Source organism: Aspergillus bombycis, assembly GCF_001792695.1.
Source record: "Aspergillus bombycis strain NRRL26010 chromosome Unknown contig00012, whole genome shotgun sequence".
Lineage (NCBI taxonomy): Eukaryota > Fungi > Ascomycota > Eurotiomycetes > Eurotiales > Aspergillaceae > Aspergillus > Aspergillus bombycis.
Genome location: NW_019170014.1, coordinates 300217 through 327834, shown reverse-complemented (window position 1 = coordinate 327834; position 27618 = coordinate 300217). Strand labels below are relative to the sequence as shown.

Here is a 27618-nt window from a genome sequence, read left to right as displayed (position 1 = left end):
ATTAAAAAGCAACGTATGGGAGTGGGGCAGATAAAGTGGTGTAGCAAGGATTAGCACCATAATATAATAATCAGGAAGTGTCGATCAAGATCTCTCTCGTTCCCTTCATCTACAGGTTTGCATCCACTTGGTGGCAGTCTCTCGTCTCAGACTATCTTTCTGGACGCTTTCTTATCGCCATCGCGCTCAACTACCAGGTTGAGCTCATAATATCGGGGAAAACACACAACTAATGTAAATTTCGCACCATGGCGGGCATACTCTGCAGTACTTCTTTAGGAAAATTGATCCACTGGCTTTCTAGTGGCCAGTTCTTGAGATTTCCAGAAGAGGAGCCTGGATTTTGTTTGTCTCCGACATATTCAACAGCCGCTAGGTCAGCTTTTCTTTTGACTTGATTCCCACGTACTTGTCGCAGAGTACAAGAAGCAAAAGGCTGACTCTCATACCTCCAGCGTCGTTGGAAACGTGGAATCGGACACGTGTGACGCAGAATGTGAATCTTCTGATAAAGAACATCCTTCAAAATGGCTCGTTCCGGAAACTACTACTGATGGCATGGTACTTGTGGGTTGGTATTCTGATGATGACCCAGGAAATCCGCACAATTGGCCTCGCTGGGCCAAGGTCATGGTGTATATTCAGATAAACTTTTACACTTTCGTCGTCTACATGTCATCCGCGGCCTTTACCCCAGCAGAAGTGGAATTCCAGGCCGAGTATGGTGTGCCCTCATCGGTGGGCTCACTTGGCATGGCTCTGGTTCTTCTGGGTTATGGGATAGGACCCTTGCTATTTGGGCCCTTATCAGACAAACCGTCGATAGGCCGCAACCCGCCCTACGTGATTTCGTTTACAGTTTTTTTGGTAGTCAGTATCCTTGCGGCCGTTGTCAACAGCGTCCCTGGGTTTCTCTTTCTACGCTTTGCACAAGGATTCTTCGGGTCGCCGTGTCTGGCAACGGGCCCGGCGTCCTTCGCAGACATCACAAATCTTGTTAAGCTACCGAGCGGGTTATGGATCTGGGGTATATGTGCTGTGTCTGCTCCCACTGTGGCTCCAACCCTGGCAAGTTTATGTGTCACGTCAAAAGGGTGGCAGTGGAGTATGTGGTTAATCGTTTGGTTTGCCGCACCATGCTTCTTGCTTCTGGTTCGTTTATTGTCTTCTCCACCAGGTTTGGTGAACTTGTACATTGAATCCGATTTAACATTCCATTAGATATTTCTGCCAGAGACATCAAGCCCGGCCATTCTATATCAACGTTCCAGACGGCTACAAGCTTTGACCGGCAATGAAGCGTTCAAATCCAGTTCCGAAATAAACCACGCGGAGTTGTCCCAAGAGACATTGTATGACTTTCTCATCATTCCATGGAAGATAAACGCCTTCGACCCCGCTATCCTGTTTACGACACTCTACACCGCATTGGTGTATGCCATTTTCTATTCCTTCTTCGAAGCGGTGCCTCTGGTATACCAAGGTGTATACGCGATGAGCTTGTTACAAACCGGAGCAATATTTCTAACTGCTATAGTAGCCGTGTTAATTACCACACCATTCTACCTAGCAATTACTTATATTACCATCAGCCGTCCATTCAAAGCCGGCAAAATGCCTTCGCCCGAACAGAGGCTCATACCCGGGCTTGCTGGCTCACTAGTTGTACCAGCAGGGATGTTTCTATTTGCATGGACTTCAAGCCCAGAGTTTCACTGGATTGTACCCACCATAGGGTTCCTGCTTTTCATGATAGGCATGCCCACTCTTCTCCAGTCGATGTTCGCCTACATGTCAGTCTCGTATGGACGATACGCTGCGAGCCTCTTCGCCATGAATGACTTTGCGCGGTCTATTCTCGCCTTTGCGTCCATTCTTTGGTCGACCCCGCTCTATGTTAACCTCGGTATTGCTAAAGGTGCGAGTCTGATTGGGGCGTTGACGGTGGTATGTGTTTTTGGGATCTTTGCCTTATTTTGGTTCGGGGCCACACTGAGGAAGCGAAGCCGTTTCGCGGAACATGAGACGCACAACGGGTTGTAACTTGGTAAATAGCCGCTCGTCGATTTAGTTAGCAGGGATCTATTAGTAAGACCCATCACTCAAGTACTGATGCTCCGACTCTTGTTTTCTGTTCATATGGTCTATAAGTAAGAATATACGTGACTAGAGTTACCTACATTCCTCCATGGTCCCTTCGATGGTATACCCGACGTTGCTGACGAGGATGTCAATCAGACCGATGGTGGGCTGGACATTGTCGGTGACAACTTGGAATTGGAGTTCATGGCGAACTTCGAGCTTAGTAGCCATAATGCCGTGTTCTCCCAGGTCGTCCAACTTGGACGGCTGGCGAGATGTTGCCCGCGACCTTGTCGCCGTTTTACGTAGCTGGGATAGTCAACTGACGGCGGAGGAGCAACCGGTAATGAACCAGATGTGAGGCATGGTGGGAAGCCCGATAGGTTAACGCCCAGGATTATAATAATGAGAAACTGGATATATAATGTGTGATGAGATTTCATCATGGGAACTCTATGTGGCATGTGTAGCATGTCGCATTCGAAGCTGGCCTTGGAGATAAATCCGATACACCGCATATGATCGGGGTTTAGGGTTTACCTCAGAGTTGGATCGAATCATATCTAGGGCGCCGAAACCCAGTAACAGCACTTGTTCCCCTATCCAGGGACATTCCAATATTTAGTAATGCTAGTATCGTTCGTTGTACTTGCCTCGCCCCAGAAACTGTAACAGCGGCAATGCTCCCCTACATTGCACCGTCATAAGTTAAGTTCCACGAATCAGCTCAGCCACAAATCCTTCCAAGGATCAAACAGCTTCTAGAACAATTCTCCAGGTGAGACATTCCATTAGGTTCGTAAGGCTGCAGCAAGCCCAACGGATAGCCACACCTTCATCTGCTGGAAGCCAAGACTGCACGCGATGACATGTCGAAGAACGTGGCGCGATTGCTTACGAGGCCAGTACTTACGTTCGAGACATTAGTGAGTCACCGTTCTGGGCTTCCGGCAGAGCTTTGATCTGGTCAAGAGGCTTGAGACAGCGGGTCGGACCGTGAAGGTTTTGCACAGCCTGAACCATTACCATGTGGTCAATCGTATGTATGGAAGACATACAGGTTCAGGGATACCATTATTTTCACCGCCAGTGGCTGGTTTGCAAATCGGATGTTCGTGATGCGCAACGCTGTTGTTCTTGCGTTTTAGTTTCTGGCGTTTTTTGCCGTCATTCCTGCTAATGGGTAGCTGCCCTAAGTGGTCATTATCCGTAGTTCAGTTTCATCCTACGCGCATGGAGTATGTAGGTATGTGGATGAGGTTGTTATCACTGTATCAATTGGTGGCACCAACTTGGCGCCCCGTTGTTCCTGTCTGATCAAGCAGACATAGGATTGATTTGTGATTATCCAGCAAGCAAGTCGCTGAACTTTGATTGCACAAAGTACAGATAGATTCAAGTCAAGCAACAAAACTCATTGATATCATTCCATAATACGTGCACAGTAGTATATACAATTTCTCATGCCAGATGATTCCCCTCCGCGCTATCAGGTCCTGCTCGACAAATCGGGTGGGGGTAAATGGGCGGCCACTTGGACGAGAGAAGACATTCTCCGATGGACCATTTGACGGTATAACAGCCTCCATGACTCAATCTAGAGGATGGCCGTGTGAAAGGTATGTTGGGTGTGTAAGGAAAATCCAGGTTTCTGAGTTGGGACGACCAGCCTTCTAGCAGGTCTTAATAAACGCCCTGCATGCGAGTCAACTGCTGGCTAGAAATATCGAGTCAGTAAAAAGAAGATTGTTAGATGAACCGCGACGAGAAGCAGCCTTACATCGACTTTTCCAGCTGGTCGAGACGTTGGCCATGTTCCGACATCTGCTGCTGCACCCGTCGGAAGGAGTTGAGCTCCATCCTTCTGCCGTAGGAGGTCTCTTGACGAGGGGTCGTATCCTTCCTATTGCGGCCCACTCGGTTAGTCTCGAGTTCATACCATGGATCCAACACTTCAACATTCCATTCCATGCTGAGGAATGTCTCTTCCGGTGTCACTGACGTCATTCCCGACGTCAACCACCTCGATTAGGGTCAGGAGAAAGGGGACAGAACGTACTCCGCGAGGAACCCACGCGGCTTGGGCATGTGCATCCACTCGTTGGCAAGTCTAGCGGGAATGGCAATCGAGAAAGGACGCATGGTGTTCGACTGAGTGAGGGCACGGGCGAGGGGGCGCGACGCTTGGATGAGGGTGGACGACATAGTGAAACAATCCCGATAGAGGTCGGCTGAACTCAATTAAACCAGGCAGAGATAATGTAGTATGAACGGTCTCTCGGACGGTAATCTTTCGGATATATAATGCCCGTTCGAGATGTCCGGACCAGGGGGTTTATATACTCGATGCTCCGTTCGTTGCGATGGCTCACGTGACCCTGCGTGTGGCCCAATCCGGCGCAGTATGAAGCCCTGGCCATGGATCGGGATCGCCGCAGCTGGCGTCAGAAAGATGCCGGACCAGAGTCTTCCGTGGCCTCTCCGACGAATCATCGATCGTAGTCGATCATCCTTTCCCCGGGTTTCCCCTCCTCCGCATCATCGGAGTGCTCTGTTCCACCCCTCAAGAGAAGACCTCTCACACAGCACGCAAGGGATGCCTTCATGTGCAATGATATCATCGGCTACCGGGGGGAATGCAGCCTTCTAGGTTGCCTATTCGCGAATAAACACCAGCTACGACACCCGCCACGGCTGTGGCGTGTGTCCAGCATCACTCTGCACACAGTACCACGTCTCGGTCGGTCCCACGACTTGGGCCCATCGATCAAATCAACGAAGGGTGAATGTGGATAGAGTCCCACAGGCCCTCATTCAAACAGCTCATATCCCCGTATCCAGTGAAATGGGTCTCCTGAAACAACTGTGTATGGCTTGATTGACAGCAGGGAAGTTTCCACATCGCTTCTGTTTGTTTGCTGTGATCGACAACCCGATTATGGGCCCAACTGGTCATACCATAAGACAGAAACCTCCAAAATTGATCCCTCAGATGGTGGAATCCCATGCGGCTTGGACGGTTGCAATCATACATTCGGTCATGCTCTTCCCTGTAGGATGACGGCATATGAGCGTCCGGTTCAATGCGTGTTGATTGCACCGCACGCAGCGGGTCGACTGGCATCCATGATCTTTTTTGATCCCGATCAGCTTTGACATCATTGTCTTTTTTCTTAATACGCGTCACGCCCCATGTACGGTTCATTAACTCAGAAAAATTGTATTCTTAGGAAACAGGAACCTGTCTGGCTACACATGAACACAATCCCCAACCCCACATTAGATCATATATCGGAACCCCTTTTGCAACCGCCGCGCCGCTGCAATATTGATGCCCTCCATCTCCGCCGTCTTCTGTAACCGTTCGAGTTCCTTCGGCGTCAACGTCACCTCCTCGTCCTCCAACCGGTCCAGCCGCTTGTTCAAGCTCCGCAGGTGGAAATACATCAGGACCGCCATAGCCAGCCCCAAGACCTGCAGGCCGATGCACGTCCCCATCGCTGGGCGGTAGTAAGGATAATCCGTGTCGCGGTAGGTATACGGGGTCCAGATGCTGGCCGAGTTGCCGACCGAGTTGATGAAGGCGTACGCGGCGGCGCGTTTAGCCGGCGGGCGCGGGATGGAGTTGGCGATCCAGGAGTAGACGGTGCCGTTCTGGGCGAAGACGAAGATCATGAGGAAGAAGGAGAAGTAGCGCGGCCCGAAGCCGTCGGTGGTCATGAAGACGACGAAGCCGACAATCGTGATGGGGATGGGGTAGACGAAGAACCAGAACCGGCTGCCGAACCGGTCCGACAGGTAGGAGTGGGCGAGACTGTACGCCACCATGAAGATGTAGGGCGGCGCCACTAGCAGCAGCGAGATGGTCTCGTTGAAGTTCAGCGTCCTGGTCAGCGTCGGGAAGAAGTTCTGGAAGCCACTGGCACCGGTGATGGCCATGTAAGCGAGGGCGAGCGCGTAGGTCTTGATGTCCGTGAAGGCTAGCTTCAGACCCTTGACCTGGCTCATCTTGCCGGCTTCGTCGACGTCCGCCTCCGCTGCGTCGATGGCGAGGCGGCGATTGGCCACATGCTTCATCTCCGGCGACAACAGCTTCCAGGTATCGGGGAAGTCGGGGAGTAACACCGCCACGGCCAAGCCCACGGCCATGGTGATGGCGCCCTCGATGATGTATAACCACTGCCAGGCGGAAATCCCCCGATGGCCCTGCAGACCGTTCAGGATGCCGGCGGCGATGAGGTTACCAAAGGCCCCACTGAGCAGCGAGCCCGAGTAGAAGATACTCATGCGCAGGGCCAACTCTTTCTTCGTATACCACTTGGAGAGGTAGAACAGCACGCCGGCGAAGAACGGAGCCTCCACCAGCCCTAAGATAAACCGACACGCGACGATGCCCCCGTAGCTCGTGACTTGGCTGGTCAACGTCGACACCAGGCCCCAGGCCGTGGTGAAAAAGCCGAGATAGAGCGACGGTCGGCCCATGTAGTTCAGAAGGAGATTCGACGGGACTTGCATCAGGATGTAACCAACGAAGAGAATGGACAGGCCGGTCTGGTACTGTTGATCATTGATGTGCAAGTCTTCCATGAGACCTTGTAACTTGGCGGCGGCGTAATTATTCCTGTCGCTCTGGGTTAGTCTACCCTCATTTCCACTCCGTAGCGCTCCACAAAGATCGCTTCACCTACCGATCAATATAATTCATCAGATACACGAGAATGACCAGCGGCATGATTAAAGAATCAATGCGCCTCCGCAGTTTCTTCTCGATGGCTTGCTCCTCGGGCGTCAACTGGGACACCTGGACCACCTCCTCGTGGGTGATATCTGCCTTCTCGCCCATCACTTCATGATCGGTGATCCTGCCGTCGTCCATGATGAGAGAGGTTCAGCCGACAACACAGCAGCAATGATAAATCCGCTCGGGACGAAGCGATGTAGGGAATAAAGATGGATCCGACCCCAGGGTCCAGCCAACGCTATATAAGCAACCCACCCACAAGGGAGAGAGACTCTTCGTAGGATGACACGGTCGCAAGGGCCATCATGCCCAACTCGCTCCACCCAAATCCTGGGGTAGGACCAGCACAGCAACGGGACAAACCGACGTGGGGGTGACTCTGCCTGCGCAGGATGATCTCATCCGGGGAACGAGCGAACCCAAAAGCTGGGGTTGAGGAATGTTCGATCGTCTCAACGCAGCTTCGACCAATCCGCGTCTGGAGTCCCCCACGCGGACCCCGGACTCCAACGCCATGCTTTCCCATCTTGAGGCATAGACTCGGAGCATGACCGGGGGGATCGGCCTGCTTTAGAGTTTGGGCAAGGGTGGGGAAAAGAGCTTTCCTGTAGCTTGCTGCAAGTTAAGACACTGCATTTCGTTGAGATTGCCCGCTTTAGGCTGAATGGTTGACCTGGAGAACTTCCGAGGTTATGCTCGTGTCAGGCCATGCGGCGTTTCTTGGCTCGCAGCACCTCCGTGTCTTAGAGTCACATCCTGAGCCGTGTCTCCTGCTGGTCGAGACACATGAGGCAAGTTGAGCTCCAAACTAAATGCTTAGTTGGATCGAAGGGATCACTAAGGTCACCGAACCCTCCGGTCGCTGCGACGTTCTCGACCAGTTAGACGGTCGAATCCAGCCGTCTCATAATTCACCGGAGGAGGGAGTTTGGGGTACAAGTTGGTTATGACGGAAAGACGAGTGCTTAGCACGAGCTACCAGGCAGGGACGACAATGTATATGGAATGCGTTGATAGTTGTTGTCGCACGTGCTGTTGTTGCCCTAATCCTTTGTTCTGCATAACAGAATTTGACGGGGGGAAAAACAGATCCCAAATCAAAAAAAGATGGAGATGCGGGGAATTGAACCCCGGACCTTTCACATGCTAAGCGAACATTATACCACTAAACCACATCCCCAATTCGATGTTGAGCTGCAGCTTCTCTGCCATTATAAAGCAAATCCTGTTGCTATTTCCGTCCTCATCCAAGATCCTTTTCAGTGAGGGATGGTATACCATGCATGCCTCGAGGTGCTATAGATCCATTCAATATTTTTCATTTATTACTATGTATAAGACGGCTCCACATCGTAGACTCTGCCCTTTCTAGGCTCGCTAGACTTGGTGGATTTCTTCTAATATCTTCATAGAATAATCCCGTTATATATAGTGGTCGGGTCTACCCGGACCAAGTATGCCAACGACAGTTGGTAGGGTGCACGTCGAACCCCTCCACAAAGGCACGCAGATGATTCCCACAAGACAATTGACTTATCAGGGGAATTGCTTTGTAAGGTGTGAGAGATATACAGTACGGGTGCAGTATGTCATGGCTAGAAAAGCAATGGCATTGTCGCTCAAAATGTATACACAATCTATATATGGCGGCGGGCTAAAACATGACGGACCAAGTATGAACGGTATGCCAATATACAAAACAAAAGTGAAGAAACAAAAAAGGGCCATTCTATCCCAAACGTAAATCGTACACGCTGGAAAAACAACAAATGCAAAATGTATACCGGAAGATTAGAAACTGAAAAGACCACTGCGTCGTTTTCCAAAGGGGTAAACGACCAGAGCAGCAATGAACAGGCCGACAGTGATACCAATGGCGACCTGAATCATACCGAATCCCAAGCTGGCGATCGATGTATCCTGACTAGCACTGTTGAGGCTGTCACTGCTGTTTGAATTGGCCAGATTTTCTCGTACTTCGTTGGCGTACGTAATACCGGCCATCAACGAGCCACTCGAGGCCAAGCCGGATGGAACGAGCACAAAGATCCCCGGAAGGATGGCGGTGGCGGCATGGCCATGCCAGAGTCGACTGTACAAGTTGCCAAGGAGCCCGACCGTGAACGCACCCACCGTGTTGGCGACTTCCGAATTGGAGCCCAGCTTCTTAGTGCTAAAGTAATTGGTAACGTAGCCACTGATCGCAATGATAATCATTGTCGGCACCTGCTTCCACTTGGCTTGATTGATGATGGCTAGGAAGACGACATAGACCGGCACAAAAATAAAATGCTGAATGTACTCGCTGCCCCACACGTCCAGCTGCGGGCACGTCGTGTTAGAGTTGGCATTGCCGTCGATAAGTCCGTAGATGGTCGTGCCAACCGTGATTCCATAACCAAGGAAGAGTGAATAAATAATAGCGTAGACCATACGGATCGACCCCGCAATCATCTGGTGGGACTGCAGTTCCAGACTGCTGCACAGCACCATGAAACCAGGAAGAATGAGAGCGATCGAGGATTGGGCGAGGGCCGAGAAACAGAAAAGGTACTCTTCGCCCTCGATGGGAGACTTAATGGAGCCGAATGCACGTGCAAGGAAGGACGTCAACACGGCCGCCGATACCTCGAACACGTTGGAATACAGCACAGACCTGGGCGCCAGGATATGTTGCATAAACCCGACAAGGGACCCCAGAAAGAAACAGATAGGCATATCAATCGGTCGGGCATCAAATGCAAACGGACCCACAGCGACACTAGCCAGCCCATATGCAGGGACCAAGAGCCATTTGTTAAAGCGCGGAGAGCGTTGCATGATGCTGTCAAGCTCCTGACTAGCTTCCTCAACTCCTACAAGGTCGTGGACAACGTTCTTATACACGTTGTGAGTCTCCGCTAGGCGACCTAAATCCACGCCCTGAACCATGCGGACGAGCTTGACCTCGGCCGTGCGGGTGGTGGGATCATCGAAGGACATGATCATGCACCCCGGGAGATACAAAAATTGGCCTTCGACCTCCAGCACACGCGCCGTCATTTTCATATACTCTTCTAAACGATGAGTGGGCGCGCCGTAACGCATTAATGCACGACATAACTGCATGATATAACGCTGCCGGGCAAGGATCTCTGCGATATGCACTGTGACACGAATCTCGTCTTCCAAGCGGGTCTTGCGATAGGCCTTCTTCTTACGTGTCTTCGGGGTAGCAAACGCAAGAGGGTCGGCTGAAGCGGGAAGGCTGGCACGGCTCAGGTTCATCGAGGCTTCTACCAGAGAAGCTGTCGACTGATGGTTTGGTTTCTTGTACCACTTCAGCTTTTCCCGCTTGGGAGTTGCGGCCCCGGATTTTGGTGTTGCGGCCCCCGACGAAACCTGCGACTCACTGTCGGATGAGTCGGTAATGACGCTCTCTGTTGAACCCGTTTGACCGGCTTGCAACTTGAGGAGTTGGGACAAGATGCCTCCACCGCTAAAAGATCGAGATCTGGAGCTATACCATGATTCAGGGCGGCCCAAACCCTCCGGGGTGGTTTGCCCCGACCGCGTGTAAGCCGATTTAGGCTTGCGCTGACGCAAGGCATTTTGCGACTGAGTTACTCGGCGCACAAGGCGATGTGCCTCTGCGCTCGGAGCAAAATCCTTCTCCTCCTCCGGGGTTTCGGTTGTGGGCTTTCTCCTCTCTTGGATTTCATGATATGGAACGCCGCCCTCAAGGTCGTCCGGCAAAAGAGATGCTCCGAGATCCTCACCACCATCCTGAGGTCGGCCGAGCCGTTCGCCCAACCGGACTGTCTTCTGACGGATTAGTTTGCTAGCAGCCTTCAACCGTGCTGCGACGGACGGGGAGCGATTGGGAACGTCATTGCTGAACCTTGATCTTTCGGTATCGTAGTCGAGGGGGACTCCCGCGGGGCTCGTGCTGCCATCTTGGCCTTTTGACGATGTAGTGGGTTCTGCTTCCGCCTCTGCGCGGAGGGCGTCGGACAGGTCGGTCGAACGGGCGGAAGTGGGATTGATGGAGTGGACTGACATGAGAGTTTGATCTGAGTCGAAACGAGCCATTGAGGGACGAATGGGTGGAGGGGCTTCCGATCCTTGAGCACTGGTAGACTGAAACCTCACTCGTTGAGGGCGAGCATGCTCGTTCAGTGCATCGTCGGGGCGTAGCTCGGGGCTAGGAGGGGAAGGCTGCTCGTCGACATGATCATGACGATGGACTGCTGAATCGGTTTGTTCTGGGTTGGCTTGGGGGTTCAGCCATTCGTAAGAACCGCTGCTCTCACGGGAATGCGACATTGGTTGGTTGGGCAGTCCAGCTGCTCTCAAGCCCAAAGCTTTAGCGAAAGTCAAGAAAAGAGAGGCAAAAGAAACGATAATAAAAGAATAAGAGAAGCCGTAGGCGGATAGTATGCAGGATGTAGAGCGAATGTCGTCGGCGGTGGATAATAACGAGAGGCAGTGAGAGGCAGTGAAGGACAATTGTAGAAGACAGGACGAGGACGAAGGAGCCGATAGACGTTCAGGAACGCAAGAGTGAAAGTTTCCAGATAAATGGCACCGACAATGGCATTAACAGCGTGGAAACGTGGGTGGAGAGATTTCGCGGCCTTGGACGGGGGCGAACCAAAAATAAGTTGAGTCTAGAACGCAAAACATAGTTTGGAAGGGGGAAAGAAGAAGACGGCCACGACGAAGAGACGGGAGAAAAAAGAGTGGAAGGCGAGAGGAGATCGACCGTGATGAGCCGAGGAGGTGGAGAGCCATTTTGTGATAGTCGTCAAACCATTCATTCTAGAGGGAGGCAGCAAGTGGGAAAAGTGCCATGATCTCATCGCGAGAAGAATCAACCCGAGCGGATTGGACGATAATCCCCGTCTGCGAGTGAATGTCAAAAAGTGGACCGCATTTTCTGCAAAGTGTCAGTCTCTCGCATGAGAATTTTGGCGCCGCGGACCCACCGAGAGTATCCGTCCGTCTCCGCCTGGCTAAGTCGCCGGCCGATAGGTCATTGGAAGAAGAGGATTCAGGGAAGGATGGTGGGGAGTTGTGCGAGATAGAAAAAGGTTATTATAGTCGCAGTTGTTGTTAGAAGGGAAGAGAAAAGAAAGATGGTGGTCGTAGTTGCACAGCATAGGACTCGGTCGTCGTGATGGTGTTGCTCAGCAGGGAAAACAAATGGAACTTGGAATCGTGATCAGCCATCCCGAACGGGCTAGCGGGGGTTGTGGCTGTCGCTCATGGCCTCATTTCCCAGGCCTCCCACAAGCAAAACCAAATTCAAGTGCCAAGCAGACAAAGAACTGCTGACAAGGATAGCCCTATCAAAACCGGCTTTGGCCTCCACGCAACCCCCGAGTGGATCTTCTGGGATGGACACTGACAGTGGATCCCTTTTTACGGTGGCAATGAGAACAACTTCCAATGAAGACGATGACCACCAAGTGACCGACCATTTCTAGACCGACGTCTGCGATCGTACATGTTCCAGAGCCATTTCCCCGTCGTGGTTCATTTTCAAACGACGCCAACAGCGGTCTCTATCCGACTATTATTAGAAAGAGGGCAAAAAAAAAAAAGAAAAAAGAGAGAGGGAGAGAGGTTTGCTATCTTTCACCATCGAGTCGCTATTTTCCCTTAGTACGATTCAAGATTCCTTGGCAATTTCTAGGGAGAGGAGGAGTATGCACATATAAGAATACCACAAGGGACTACGATACTGATCGTTTTACGATAACCCTCTCCAAAACCTGACCTCACAAGGATGTAGCACCTCGCAATCTGGTCCCCCGCTGGAAAATGCACAGAGTAGGCGCTACCTATACCGGTACACACGGACATGTGGACACATAGCCGATGCTGATGAGGCTTACTATATCGGCAAGAGCAATATCCGAATTCAAAGCATAGGGGGAGCCTTGGCTTGACTAAGCGATAGGTTTGGTGTCTATCCCGAGATTGTATTACTTTTTATAATGGATCGGTCTTCCAAATATTTCCCTCGCTGCCTCGTATATGTCTTGCTTCGTTCTAGAAGCCACAGAAGAAAGGAAAACGATCCAAACCCTGGAATTTCCCTCAGCTGTCGATCTCTTGTGCACTGCGCGCCAATAATACAAAAAAGGAAAACCGGGGAAAACCTAGGGACATGATTCAGTCGCTAGAAACGCTCACACCACATATCGTCTGATAGTACTAGGTATGTACTCATATCGGAGCCCGTAGGGTTGCTGGCCCTACAAGGTCAAAATTCCCATATTGTGAGTATGGCATCTTATGGAGTGAATCGATGTTTAATGACTTCACGCTAGGTGTGTTTCTCACAGGCATCCCCACTGGCCATGAAGGGTATTGCGCCTGTACCGAAACTTTAGTCGGGGTTGTTTCAACTGCTGAATCATTGTGGTAAATGAAATGAGAGACAGATATTTCGCGGTGTAAGCCTCCAGATGTGCCTTAGGGTTGATGCCCAATGGCACAAGCCATCTTCGCTGGGGTTTGCTATATTTTAGAGCCCCCAAAAGATGACTGAATACACTACCAGATCGGCTAACGGAGAAAGACATCTTCAAACACGCCCTAATTTGATGGCGGAAGGTTGTCACGAGGTGTTCTCTCTCTTTTGCTGCAGTATAAGAGACCTGGCCTATAGAAGGCCCAAGGATGCACAAAAGGAGATGAATGGTGCTCGACCAAGATATACAGAATTCTAGAAACGCGGATAATTATCAGCATTGCCCAGTGACAGTGAAACCGATTCGCCTAGATGGTAGGAACATGACGCTTATCCAGGTGCTTGAGGTCAGCCAATGATAAGCAGCTGGGTTGGAACCATAGGATTCGTGGCTTGGGGGTTTAATGCATCTTCCCGGGTGGCCCAAAACCTATCCAAACCCCAACGAAGGAAGATCCTTATGCTTTTGCTCTTAATGATGGGGTTATCATCATACTCACTATCTTCAAGCCTGCTGACACAGAAGCTGCCATGGTGTCGCATGCCATTGCCTGTGAGCTGCCTGAAGAGTATAACTGTGGGGATATGTGTCTCATGGCGACTCTCTGAAGTGGTGTTCTCTGTAGGTACCCGCTGTTGCATCTGGGAAAGTACCAGAAGATCACTGGAAGCCAGGCCAGCCTAAGCGATCCAACGCAATCTTTTCGGCGACCCCACGCTCGCTATACGTGCCCCTGTCTCGCTTGAGTAGGAACAACATTGCCTACCTTCCGATTTGGAAGAGGGTATAAAGATCTGCTTATGTTCTGATCAGACTCTGAACTTTCTCAAGAACTGTACTTTGCATCCTGTTCCAACCATTTCTTTTCTCATCTCTTTTACTCCCTTTCTTTCCTTTGAACGTCTTCTTGTGGTAGCTATTTCGCTCTTGACCAATGTCGGTGGCTTCATATTTACCCGAAACCAATGCCGGTACCGCCACATCATATTTACCACTAACCACGCCCTGGGGCTGGAATCCTAATTGCTCTAACATCCTTCAATGGCATGGCGGCTATCTGTGGGAGTTTTACCCAACAGGTAGTCCTGATGTGCCCACCGCCCTTCCATGTGCGCCACCGCAATATGAACAGTGGTATGACGGATATGACCATTGGCTTGCTATAAGATTTCGCGCAACTGAGTCCTGGATTGGCCCTTTGGCTAGCCCTACCAACGTTCCTGTTGCATCTACCGTTGTTAAATACCAGTCTCGTACATTGTCCGCTTATTGTCCACCGTATGTGAAGTCCTTGCCACTTATATACCCAGTGCTGACTTAGGTTGAAGAGAATACACCTTAAATGCAGTGGCTCCTATGGGTTCTATGGATTATATTCCCGATTGCACATCTGCCATTCAGAGAAGAACTCCAGTTACCTACATGACACATGATGGCACAGGAGAGACCAGGGTGAAGACCAAATTTGAACACCCTATGACTGCACATGCGGTTCCTGTGCTTGGTTGGAATATCAATGACCCTGAACCTGGACCCGCCACCGCTACTGCCACAGCGACAAGCTCTTTCGATGCAACATCTTCCACGTCAACACAGGGGCCTATACCCGGAAGCAATGGCCTTTTAGCAGGAGCTAAAGTGGGACTTGGTGTTGGCATCACTACGGCCATCACGGGAGTAATAGTGGGCGCGTTTCTTGTCTATTTACGAATTAAGCGACGTGCCGATAAAAGTGTCACAACTGAATTACACCCTTGGATGTATGGTCGCGAACCCAGCGAGTACGAGACACCGGTACACTCTGCAGCAGAGCTACCTGCGATACGGGAACCAACTGAGATGGAGGGGTAATTCACTTTGCGTTTTGGTATGAGTTTGGATCTCTATGGTTAGAGTATCTGTTCGTGGCTCGTGGCTCGTGGCTCTTCTGGTTCTGTTGCTTCTTTCTCTCTTCCCTCTTATTGTTTCTTCTGAGCTCCCTTTTCGTATGTATGTTCTTAATTATCTAATTGCGCATTTGATTTTTGTTTGTTTTGCCCACAAGCAATGAGACGTAGAGCCCCATGTTAGAGACAAGGGCTGGCTACTTGGAAGCAATGTAATTTCATCTGGTGTACAGTCTTGCCCGGGGTGCGGTATCTTATTCGCGTACACGAGTAGAGAGGACAAAGATGAATTTGTCTATACTAAGATCAATTGCTTCAGTGGAGCAGAGCACAGTGAGATAGCTGAGTCTGTGATGCAGCGGGATATTGGACCCATGGATAACATTTCCAGGAGGTCGGGTAATATGATCTTGGGGAGTTGAGATTGCAACCATATGTACTTACGGTTGGTCTTTTCCGTCATGATCCTGTAGCACCGTAATCGTTGAGCATCTCTAATACTTGATGTTGCGTCATCCACCCTATGGGCTGACCATCCGCAGATTCCATTTGGATATAGTGAGTCTCCAAGGACTACTCCGTATAGAGATGATAGCAGGAAAACCGGGAGTAATTCCTCCATTATGGAAGTCATGGCTGCTCGTCCTGTTTCACTTGCCCGTGTGCTTTTCTTTATTCCCGCCATGGATACAGATGAAGGGAGGATAGTTAGTATAGGGTAGATATGCCAGGAACAATCACCGGGGAAGGCAACGGGCACCACATAAGGTTTCTAGGATAAAGAAGATGAAACCAGAAGGCTTGGCTCCAGTAATGCTGGGGAGCTCGATCTTTGTTCTTAACCCAACCGACAAAGAACGATCTCTGGAGTAACTTTCCAGGGCGCCGGGTGCCTCTCTTTTTGAAGCCTTTGTTGATGGGGATGAGTCCGCACTGCTCGGACCACTATAGGCTGAGGGATCTATATTTTTAGCAACTCCAGGCTTGGGATGTGGGTCGAGTACCTAGATCTGTGTACAGAGAAGGTTGAATCAGATGGGGCATCATCTCTGTAGTTGGGGAAAAGTGAACTTGTTCCTCGATATGCATGCCGCAGCCTGGGTTATAAAGTCCCTGGGGGTTGCCCTTGGTTCTGGCCATTTGAACTCTGCACCCGCACTCTTCACTTGATTATCTGCATCTATCTTACAACAGGATATTGTGACTCGAGTTATTTCACCTTCGCTTGCGCGTCGCCCCAAGTTGCCCTCGATGAAGCTCCATCTGGTTTTTCTGTCTGCCTTCGCCAGCCTCGCGGCCTCTGCGGTTGCAGGTAACAGCCAAAGTCAGCGGTTGCCCCGCCTCTATCCTTCGTTACTTGTACTTGGCATCCTTTCTCGCTCATATTGGCTGACTTATATCGTAGATGTGGCTCGCTTTTTCCGCAAAGAGCCTGGTAGCCCGGGAAATCGCTTCGACAAGGATCTTATTCTTCCGGAGGATGCGGCTCCAGGGTCAATGTTCAGCCTAGGATGTAGTCGACCTTGTGAACAGGATATCGAGTGCTGCTATTCAGACATATGTTCTAACAAAACCTGTAAGGGATTCTTTAAGGAGAAATTCCCTGAAGGCTATCCCATGGGACAGCCGGTAGATTGGTCGAATAGTACAGAAGTAGAGTACTGGGCAAAACTCTCCATGGGTAAGTTCTGTTTATGTTTGGCTTGAAGTCTTCTAATACCTTTCATTATTAGAACAGAAGCATATCTCAGGGCCAGATGATTCCCCTATATCTCCGGGGAAAAAGCGCGATGATCTCAAACTTGTTGAACCACAGATAGATCCTTCAGTTGTTACATTCAGTCAAGGGTGTAATCGATCCTGTTCAGATGATAGTGGCTGCTGCCTTTCAGATACTTGCTCTCCCGATAAGAGATGTCAAGGGGCTTTTTCTGAGAAGTTCCCTCTCGAGGATATCCCGCACAAGAGTTAAATTGGTCCGATACTACAGAAGTGGAGAAATGGTCAAAGATATCAACGGGTAAGTTCTCTGTGAATATTGTTAATATTCAACCTGCTAATATTTATCATCTTTAGAATGGAAGACTCTGACTCTATATAAGAGCGATTTGGTCTGATGACTGTATGGTGTACCCTGCATCTGGTGTATGGACAATTCGGTGGCCACATAGCAATGTTGGAAGGTATATCCGCTGCCTTTTCAATACCGATGAGTGATATATATATCTAGATAGGATTATGAATTGAGGAAATTCTATAGGGATAGAATTTCAAGAATCAAGAATCTGTGTCCTGGCTTAATAGTCTCTACGATTCGTCTCTGGTTTGTGCCAAAGTATCCTTGTTGTAAGGCACACGAACCTTAGACTATCCAGTGCGCTACTTAGTAGATTCTAGGGCCCGCGAGTGGTAACTCGCGGGTAATGTTGGTCTTTTGGTAAAATGCCTTCTATAGCCTAAGCCCTAGATTAGGTGCCTTACACTTCGTTGACCGGTCTCCTACCCTGTACAGTAGACGTCCGTGACACAAATGTACACCTCAACACAATTCCCCTAAGGTATCTTTGTATAGGATTCGCATATAGGAGATACCAATATATCAATTCGCTGATAGTGCGTGGATCCCACCCCGAACTATATCAGGTGCGATCCGGGCAAGATCAGAACTGCCATCTCCTTTTATTGGAACCGGCCCATGCCTTTGGTCTGGGTCACTAGTGGTAGACGTATATCAGCGCAATATATATTAGGGGAAAGCTATGTGATGGAGATAGCTCCCGATCAAACAATACATTGCTGTTCAAAATTCTCCTGTAGAGGCAGGTTCACCACACTAAGTCTGCGAGTATACTACGGAATTATAAGGCTGCCGATAACTTAAAGCAGGATAAGTGAGTGTCAGAAAGCAAGCAGGTACGTTTTACAGTTGGAATGTTCAAGAAAATGCTCCGTGGTAACACGGGGACTTTTGAGAGCCTACTTGCATCATGAGAATCGCATTCAGGAGAGCAAGGCGATCTTCGAGACTGAGATACAAATACACTTCCTATGGGCTCCATACCCGTCACCAATCAGCAGTTGTCTGTGGTAACAACGCCAGCTATTATGCCTCTCAAACTACTTTGTCTCCATGGCTGGGGCACCAATACCCAGGTGAGCCAAATCTACTGCATGGCCGAGGCTTGTGGCACTCACCTATGTGTGATAGATCTTGCAGTCCCAGCTAAGTACGTGGTACGGTCCCTGAGAAAGGCCAATCAGCTTAACAAATAGATGGTCTAATGACCGATCTTTGTCGCGATAATACGGCGACATTCCATTTCGTCGAGGGCGACGTGGATTCGGTTCCAGGCCCGGGAATCTCGGGCTTCTACGACGGCCCTTACTACAGCTATTATAGGTTTCCCCGGTCGATTTCCGACAATGACACCGACGGAGAGTCGTTACTGAGTGCGTACGACCGTCTTTACGAAGTTGTACATGAAGAAGGTCCTTTCGATGGGGTCCTGGGCTTCTCCCATGGGGGCACCTTGGCAGCTGGATTCTTGGTCCACCGTGCAAAATTGTACCCGCAGGAACTGCCTTTGTTTCGCTGTGCTATCTTCATCAACTCCCTTCCACCATTCCGGATGGATCCAGGGGGAGATCCGGTGATTGACCCAGATCTGGAGGGATACATCAACATCCCAACCGTGAGTATAGGCGGAGCTGAAGACCCACTGCTTGAGTACTCACTTGCCCTGTATCGGCTGTGCAATCCATCCATATCGACCTGGGTGGTGCACAGCAGAGGCCACGATATCCCGATAGATACAAAGAATGTTTCTGCCATCGCTACAGCAATCAGGAAGTTGGCAGTTCAAGCGTTGGCAGTTTGGTGACCCCTGAACTTCAGCTTATGCTTTTTTGCTTCTGCCTCCTGTCCATCTAGCATGGGATATATCCCGGAACAATAGGAGGAAAGTCTAATGCGAATCATCCGATGTCCAATAGAGTGATTCGGTGATCTCCGCAGATGTAGTTCGGGACATTGTGATGTGCAACACTCGCACCGGATCTTAACGGAATTATTGTACACCGTATATTTCAAATCAGTTGCTCCTGTATTGCCCATGATCCGATGTACCCCCTATGTTTGTGACTCCATTCCAGCTACTATGCATGGGTCGCTGAACCATCATGACGGCCGATTCCCTTGAACATAGTCCGCCCGCCATCCCGACACCTTCCACTAACACTTCAGAACCAACTTCATTAGACCGAGATGACTTGTCCATCCTATCAAAAGATCTGTGCATGCCCATTGCAATTGTCGGGGTGGGCTTCAGAGGCCCTGGAAGTGCCAACAATGCTAAGCAATTGTGGACAATGATTCTCGAAGGACGAGAAGCGTGGAGTCCAATTCCAAAGTCGCGATGGAACAACGATGTCTTTTATCATCCGGATCACTCAAGACACGGAACAGTGAGTACCAGCGTATTCTTCAAGCATGTGGCCATCTTAGAGCTGACACCAAGACACGCACAGATCAACGTTGAAGGAGGGCATTTCCTGGCGCAAGATGTGACATTGTTCGATGCACCATTCTTCAACATGACAAGCGACGAGGCAGCCGTAGGTAAACTCAGCAATCACTGGGTCCGGATTGGTTTTCTAATACCCCAGCCCTTAGGCGATGGACCCTCAGCAACGGCTGTTACTCGAGGTTACTTACGAAGGCTTTGAAAATGGTAGGTCCGTCCTGGAATCGTATCTGAGTGCACGCTCACAGCCAATAGCTGGTATCCCGATGGCAAAGATTATGGGCAGCTCAACAGCCTGCTTTGTTGGCTGTTTCAACGCTGACTACACCGATCTCCTCCTGCGCGATCCAGACTGCATTCCAATGTATCAGTGCACCAACTCCGGGCAGTCCCGAGCCATGACAGCAAACCGAGTGTCATACTTCTTCGACATGAGAGGCCCTAGTGTGACAGTTGATACCGCCTGTTCGGGTAGTTTAACAGCTCTCCATCTGGCATGTCAAAGCCTTCGGACTGGTGATGCCTCGATGGCCGTCGCAGCGGGAGTCAATGTGATCCTCAGCCATGAGTTCATGTCGACGATGACTATGATGAAGTTGGTAGGAAACGCTCATTCTATCTAATCATATTTAACCAATACCCAGGTTTCTTTCCCCCGACGGACGATGCCACACATTCGACGAAAACGCCAGCGGATACGCTCGAGGCGAGGGTATTGGATGTTTGGTCCTCAAGCCGCTAAGAGACGCTATTCAAGACCACGACCCCATTCGCGCCATAATTCGAGGTTCTGGACTGAATCAAGATGGCAGGACCCCCGGTATTACCCTACCGAGTGGCGCATCGCAAGAAGCCCTAATGCGTCATGTCTACCAGGGGGCTGGCCTCGATCCATGCGAGACGGACTTCGTCGAAGCGCACGGTACCGGAACACAGGCTGGCGACCATATTGAAACGGCAGCCCTCGCAAAGGTGTTTTGTCAGAACCGAAGTCCCATGCGGCCGCTACGAGTCGGATCCATCAAGACCAATGTTGGCCATCTGGAAGGCACGAGCGGAGTTGCGGGTGTTATTAAAGCCGTCCTGATGCTCGAGAATCGAACATTTCTCCCCAACCGCAACTTTCGAATAGTAAATCCTCGTATCCGATGCGAAGATTGGAGGCTCAAGGTAAAATCCTCGACAACCCCCGTTCGGTATAGTCATTAAGCCTGCCACAGATACAGTTAGCTGCAGAGCCGTGGGAATGCCCGAGTCCGCATCGTGTTTCTGTGAACAGCTTCGGATATGGCGGGAGTAACGCACATGCCATACTCGAAGATGCACCAGGCTATCTTTACTGTCGTGGACTGAGAGGTAGAGTGCGATACAGTGAGCATTCTGTCGCTGCCAACCAAACATACTTTACACGATCTCGAGTCTACATGTTTTCTGGGTTTGACGAGAGATCCACCACAAGGCAACTTCAAAGTTTTCGAGAATATCTACTCAAGGACAAGCCAGAAGCAGATGAGAGATACATGAATAACCTAGCTTATACATTGAATGAACGCCGCACGATGCATGCCTGCAGAGCTGCAATTGTGGGAACGTCCCCTGCAACACTAGCAGAGACATTATCTGGTAGGGTGAAAATTATTAAAGCTCGTCGACGACCAAGTATCGGTTTCGTCTTCACAGGACAGGGTGCACAGTGGGCGGGAATGGGAAAGGAGCTACTAGAGGCATATCCGGTATTCCACGAATCAATTCAACGAATTGACGACTACATAAAATCCATCGGCGCTCCTTACTGTATGGTGGGTACGTTAATCTGGTATTACCCCTTGCCAGGATTCACCTCACGTCATGACTAGAATCCACTGATGAAGTTTAATAGAAGAGATACTTAAGGATCAAGGAGCCTCGCGATTAAGCAACCCCCTCTTCAGCCAGCCTATATGCTCTGCCCTTCAAATAGCCCTGGTAGATCTACTAGCATCTTGGGGGATATATCCAGACTCGGTGACCGGACACTCTAGCGGGGAAATTGCCGCTGCGTATGCCGCTGGTGCACTGACCATGGAGGATGCCATGGCAGTGGCTTACTACCGAGGAGTGGTCGTCAGTAACTGGCCTCTCGCTAACGGGCAGATAAGGGGGTCCATGCTTGCCCTCGGGGCGTCTGTCCGAGAGTGCCAGTCGTATCTCGATCTGCTTCATTCGGGAAAGGCTGTTGTAGCATGCATCAACAGCCCATCGAGCGTCACGATTGCAGGAGATCTCCCTGCTATCGATGAATTAGAGCAGATCGTTCGCGAAAAACAAGTGTTTAGCCGCCGACTATCAGTGGAAGTTGCATACCACTCCCACCACATGGAATTAGTTAAGGAGCAGTACTTGGGCCATATAGCACATGTGAGCCCGAGGAGCTGTGAGGATATTGCCAACTATCTTGATAATCGATCCGTATCCTTCTTCTCCTCAGTGACAGGAGCCGAGATCAAACCATCCGAATTGGGCTCCCGATATTGGGCTAGTAACCTTGTGGGCCAGGTGAATTTCGTCGATTCTCTACGCGCCCTGTGCTTCGAGACCATTAACCAGCGGGCACCCGTCAGGACGTTAGAAAAGAAACGAATAAAGCGAGTCGGCATGGCTCAAAAGGTCAGCGTCGATGCCCTTGTTGAGGTTGGTCCTCACGCTACACTGGCAGGACCAATCAAGCAGACCTTGCGAGATGACACGAAGCTCAATGCAGCTGAGATCTTATACATTAGCGTCCTGACCAGAAAGAGCAACGCTATTACAGCTGCTCTAAACGCTGCCGCCACACTAATGTGTACCGGCTACCCTGTGGACTCCCAGGCGATTAACAATCCCACAGCCTCCCATGAACCAAGCGTGCTCGTTGATCTCCCTCCATATGTGTGGAGTCATCTACAATCATATTGGGCAGAGCCTCGAATTAGCAAGAACCTTCGCAATCGCAAGCATGCCCGGACAGACCTGTTGGGCGCTATCGATAGGATGGCTTGTCCTTTTCAGCCTTTGTGGAGAAACTTCCTTCGCGTGTCTGAGAATCCTTGGTTATTGGATCATAGGATCGAGTCTAATATAGTATATCCTGCTGCTGGTTATATTGTCATGGCGATAGAGGCATTCCTTCAGCATGAATTAAACGGTACCTCTGCAGACGGGATGCCCACAATCTATATTCGTGATATATCCATACAATCGGCTCTAGTTCTCCAGGAGACAGGGGCTGTAGAGACTTTACTCATACTCAGCCAATGCGAGAGCAACTCTCGTGGCTCCTATCCAGCTCACAATTTCCACATTTACTCGGTCACGCAGGACAACATATGGACAGAGCATTGCAGTGGTTTGATTGGAGCACAGAATAGCGATCGGACCAAATTCGGGCTTGAATCTGAGCAAACAACTGACGGCTTTACTTCCCTTGACATCGAACTATTCTACAGGACCTTAGCCAGTGTCGGCCTTGAGTACGGACCATGTTTTGCTAACATCAAGCAAGCACGCTTCAAGAATTCAACGTGTGTATCAGAGATTATCACTCCAGATACTGCGGCGGTGATGCCCATGAATTTCCAGTACCCATCTCTGATACACCCTTGCACCTTGGATAGTATTATTCACACGATATTTGTCAACACAGACTCAATAAACGGCCCTACTATTCCTATCCGTATCGATGAGATGTGCGTGTCGTGCCGCACAGGGCACACGGCTGGGAGCAAACTAAACGTTTTTACCGAAACACAGCGAACAAGGAAGGGGAATCTCATAGCTTCAATTTCAGTTCTGGATGAATCTCGGCAACCGTCGATTTCTATTACAGGTCTACGGTGCAGGCGTCTTGGACCGAATCAATCTCCAGACCCAAGGAGAACGAAAAGCCATATGGCATATGAGTTGAAATGGGATTTGGATGTAGACTTGCTGACCGGGTCTACGTTATCGAGCATTGTACCCTCCTGTAAGGAATTGAAAAAGCAGTGCAGTGGATTCAACGCTTTGCATGAAGCATGCGCATTATACTACATCAATGAATACGTTAAGCACGTGGACCAAGCGGCCATTGAGAAGCTTCAGCCGTTTAGAAAACGACAGCTCGAGTTTTTCAAAGACATAGCGACTCAGCGGAATCAGACATCCTGCGATATCCACAATGAAGACATCGAACGAGTAAGATCTTCTGGCCCTGAAGGTCATATTCTCTGCACTGTGGGCGCAAGTCTGTCTCTTAATTTGACAGATGATGCCGGCCTTATAACAGCCAATGAACATTCTATCTGGAACGAGTACTGGAAAAGGGTCTATGATGACCCAGCCTATGAAACAGTGTCCAGGTACTTGGACCTAGTCAGCCATAAGAACCCTATGGTCTCAATCCTTGAAATCGAGGCTAGCACAGGTGGGGCATCGAAAAGATTCCTCCAGCGGCTCGTCGGGGCAAAGGATGGCATTACTCGATTCACGAAGTATACCGCAACACACCCCGATTTACGTCTTCTAGGGTCAGCACGAAGTGAGATTTGCGCATGGGACCATTGCGTAGAAATTAAGGAGCTCGATAGTGAGGGGGATCTAAATGCCCAGGGGTTTGGCATACACCAGTACGATGTCGTGATTATTGCACATGGGTTATACACAGTCAAATCGAAACATAGAGCATTGGGCAATATCCAGAGTCTCCTCAAGCCTAATGGCCACCTGGTCCTGATTGATCCTTTATCGAAACTAAAACTATCCGAGTATGTGATATTCGCTAATTTTCCGGGGCCCTGGAAGCAAGATGGCGTTGGATATTTCGACAATGATTTGATATCTACTCTGAGGGACACCCAGCTTTCGGAACTACAAGAAATAAAGGGATCTGGAGATCAACATGTGGTTATTATTTCCCGACCCACAAGGCAACAGGCTTCCCTTACGTCGGAAGTAGTTATTATAGCAGAGAGGGGAGAGTGCGGTGTACAGATACCTCATTTGCAAGACCTTCTTTCTTCGGTATCGCAGGTGAACACCACCGACCTGGCCCATCTTAAGCCGCAGAGAAAGGCTTGCGTCGTCCTGAGTGAACTTCAGGCACCAGTTCTGACACATTTCAATCAAAAAATAATGGATATACTCAAGCAGATGTTTCTAGAAGCGACCTGCATCCTCTGGGTGACGCGTGGTGGCACAATCACACCAATCAATCCAGAAGCCGGTCTAATTACTGGCCTTGCACGGACTGCTCGCTCAGAGACGGGGGTAGAGCCTATTATCACACTTGACCTAGATGCTGGCAGTCCGCTTTGCGGGTATCGAGCGGCTAAACTCATATACGAGCTTGTTTATCATTGTCTGTTAAGAAGCAAGCCAGCCGAGTCCGATACGGAGTATATAGAACGGAGTGGTGCGCTTCTTGTCCCTCGGGTTGTAGAGAACCGACATTTGAATGAAGCCATTGCATCTGTTCATGACACGCATCTTACAAGCGTTGAGGCCTTTCATCGGGACAACCGACATCTACGAGTGGCGGTGAATAACAGTGTCCAACCGGAAGGCATTTATTTCATAGAGGACACCCGGATTACCACACTTTCCAATATTGAGGTCCGCATACAAGTCCATGCCGTCGGACTGAGTGAGCAAGATGCACAGCTAGCAGACAGCAAAGCTTCAGACGCAACGGACATTGGGCTTGGATGCAGCGGAACTGTACAAGCCGTCGGAAAATCAGTTCACAATCTAATACCTGGAGACAGAGTAGCCTGCTTGAGATCTGGAACAGCAGCCAGTTTCTACCAAGACTGCGAAACTGCCTTTCAAAAAATGCCTTCGGGTATGTCTTTTGAAACTGCTGCCGCAATACCTGCGGCTTATTGCACAGCTTTCCATGCCGTTCACCGTCTCGCTAAGATAAAACCAGGGGATCGAGTATTGATCAATTCCGCTATTGGAGCAGTTGGTCAAGCTACGATAGAAGTATGTACAGTTGCAAGTGCTCATGTATACGCGCTTGTGGAAAGCGTAGTAGACAAGGAACTTTTGGTCTCCTCGGCTCTGTTGCCAGATGAACGGATCCTTCTCAATGACGAGTCGCTCTTAAAAGATCTCCTTATGTTGACTGATGATAGAGGGGTGAAGACGATAGTCAACTGTGATCAATCTGACAATCATGCATTCGGTTCATTATGGCGATGTTTTGGAACATCAGGCACTTTCATTCAGTTACATGCCCGTAAAACAGTTGAGAAGAGTGGATGGAAAGTGCCAGCACTCGACAAAAATATCATATTTGCAACAGTCGATATTGGAAGCCTAGTGAGGAGCAATTCAGATATGCTTGACGAAGTCTGGGACCGAGTAGCGCGTCTTCTTCGCCGAGGCACACTCCGTGGTCACTCGCACCCGACCACTTATAGCATCTCGGACATTGCTGAAGCGCTGGATGTTCTCACACAAGCAGATCATCCAGACCCCATTGTACTCACAGCTGGCATTGGTGAGACGGTTAAGGTTCGTATCGTTCCCTTCGTTTTTGGAAAATACTAAGTCAGTAGACTATCGTCCCTAGGCAGCCCGATATGCTTCTTCGACCAGATGTATCATACATGCTTGTCGGTGGGCTTGGTGGTATCGGTCGCGCGACAGCACACTGGATGGCAGATCATGGAGCAAAAATAATCATCTTTGTCAGTAGGAGGGGCTTATCAGGAGAATCTTCTCAAAGTACTATCAAAGTGTTGAAAGAGAAGGGCGTTCGAGCCATCGTTCATGCCTGCGACATATCCCAACGTGATCAAGTTAAGGAGATGATGAGCAGTCTCAAAGAAACTGCACCGCCAATCCGGGGCATCATCCAAGGTGCCATGCTCCTGAGGGTACCTTCTCGTAACATTCGATCTACAAGGATACAGCTGACAGTTCGCAGGACACTCATATCGAGAAAATGACTCTTGATGACTACACTGCGGTTCTACAGCCCAAGTACCACGGCACATGGAACCTCCACCGCTATCTCCCATCCGATCTCGACTGGTTCATCATGCTATCTTCCATTAGCGGCATAATAGGTAACGCGACTCAGGCCGCCTACGCCGCCGGCTCAACATTCATGGATTCATTCGCAGCATACCGCAACTCCTTGGGCCTTCCAGCCGTATCCTTAGATCTTGGAGTAATCACAGATGCGGGCTATCTAGCGGAGAACAAAGAGCTGGCATCGAAAATGGGGCAGCAAGGATTCCAGGGGACTGACAGCAAGACCCTTATGTCACTGATCGAGGTGGCAATCATGAGCTGCCAGAAAGACAGAACGATCTCCCAAATTATTACTGGGCTAGGTCAGTGGAAATCAGGTCGATCACTGCCCAACTTCGATGCACCTCTTTTCTCCCACTTTCGACGACTTCATCTAGGCACGTCAGTCAACGCTCAGACCGAAATTTCCAATACGCTGAGACAGGACCTCCAGGCCACAAAATCCCTTGAAGACGCTGCGGCAGTTATATACACGGCTTTAAGCGCTCGAGTCGCTACTAATCTCTCAATTCCAGTTGACAACATCAACCCTACTGGCCCAATAACGGAGTACGGAATTGATTCCCATGTAGCGGTCGAACTCCGGAATTGGATCTCCAAACACATGGAAGGCACGGTGCCAATTCTGGACATATTAGCTAGTTCGTCCTTGATGGAATTGGCAGGGAAGATAGCAGACAGATCTAGTCTAGTAAGGGTCGAGGAAGAGCACTGACGATGGTGGAAGTGCAAACTCTTGGACAGTGGTTTAGTGGTAGGCTTGATATCCGAACGCCGCACGGCAGAAAATGGACAAGAACCAAGAGGGTCGTTAGAAAATTCTCTCTTTACATAGCTTCCATACGTGATAGCCTATTAACCAAAGCAAGCTATTCTTGTAGAAAAGT

General features: G+C 49.9%; 7 protein-coding genes across 7 annotated transcripts; 4 read left to right on the top strand and 3 right to left on the bottom strand.

Annotated features, from left to right (window-relative positions):
- Positions 1-248: 248 nt before the first annotated feature.
- ABOM_003182 (putative cycloheximide resistance protein) lies at positions 249-2391 on the top strand (the record flags this gene model as incomplete). Its single annotated transcript, XM_022530312.1, has 5 exons — positions 249-376; positions 456-1152; positions 1222-1483; positions 1541-1947; positions 2239-2391. The coding sequence occupies 5 exons, from the start codon at positions 249-251 to the stop codon at positions 2389-2391; spliced, it is 1647 nt and encodes a 548-aa protein (XP_022392604.1).
- Positions 2392-3765: 1374 nt separating this feature from the next.
- Positions 3766-4287, bottom strand: ABOM_003181 (uncharacterized protein; the record flags this gene model as incomplete). The annotated part of the gene is made up of 3 exons (XM_022530311.1): positions 3766-3799; positions 3863-3985; positions 4142-4287. 3 exons carry the CDS (start codon positions 4285-4287, stop codon positions 3766-3768), a joined length of 303 nt encoding a protein of 100 aa, XP_022392605.1.
- Positions 4288-5361: 1074 nt separating this feature from the next.
- On the bottom strand, positions 5362-6958 carry ABOM_003180 (putative MFS transporter; the record flags this gene model as incomplete). The annotated part of the gene is made up of 2 exons (XM_022530310.1): positions 5362-6703; positions 6771-6958. 2 exons carry the CDS (start codon positions 6956-6958, stop codon positions 5362-5364), a joined length of 1530 nt encoding a protein of 509 aa, XP_022392606.1.
- A 1656-nt stretch (positions 6959-8614) lies between these two features.
- On the bottom strand, positions 8615-11128 carry ABOM_003179 (threonine/serine exporter family protein; the record flags this gene model as incomplete). The annotated part of the gene is made up of 1 exon (XM_022530309.1): positions 8615-11128. The coding sequence occupies one exon, from the start codon at positions 11126-11128 to the stop codon at positions 8615-8617; it is 2514 nt and encodes an 837-aa protein (XP_022392644.1).
- A 3090-nt stretch (positions 11129-14218) lies between these two features.
- ABOM_003178 (uncharacterized protein) lies at positions 14219-15135 on the top strand (the record flags this gene model as incomplete). Its single annotated transcript, XM_022530308.1, has 2 exons — positions 14219-14562; positions 14613-15135. 2 exons carry the CDS (start codon positions 14219-14221, stop codon positions 15133-15135), a joined length of 867 nt encoding a protein of 288 aa, XP_022392643.1.
- A 3140-nt stretch (positions 15136-18275) lies between these two features.
- Positions 18276-19051, top strand: ABOM_003177 (putative DUF341 family oxidoreductase; the record flags this gene model as incomplete). Its single annotated transcript, XM_022530307.1, has 3 exons — positions 18276-18323; positions 18379-18397; positions 18444-19051. 3 exons carry the CDS (start codon positions 18276-18278, stop codon positions 19049-19051), a joined length of 675 nt encoding a protein of 224 aa, XP_022392640.1.
- Positions 19052-19349: 298 nt separating this feature from the next.
- ABOM_003176 (putative polyketide synthase) lies at positions 19350-27446 on the top strand (the record flags this gene model as incomplete). The annotated part of the gene is made up of 9 exons (XM_022530306.1): positions 19350-19634; positions 19698-19784; positions 19843-19900; positions 19949-20288; positions 20338-20863; positions 20914-21496; positions 21573-26206; positions 26251-26571; positions 26622-27446. 9 exons carry the CDS (start codon positions 19350-19352, stop codon positions 27444-27446), a joined length of 7659 nt encoding a protein of 2552 aa, XP_022392639.1.
- Between the last annotated feature and the right edge of the window lie 172 nt (positions 27447-27618).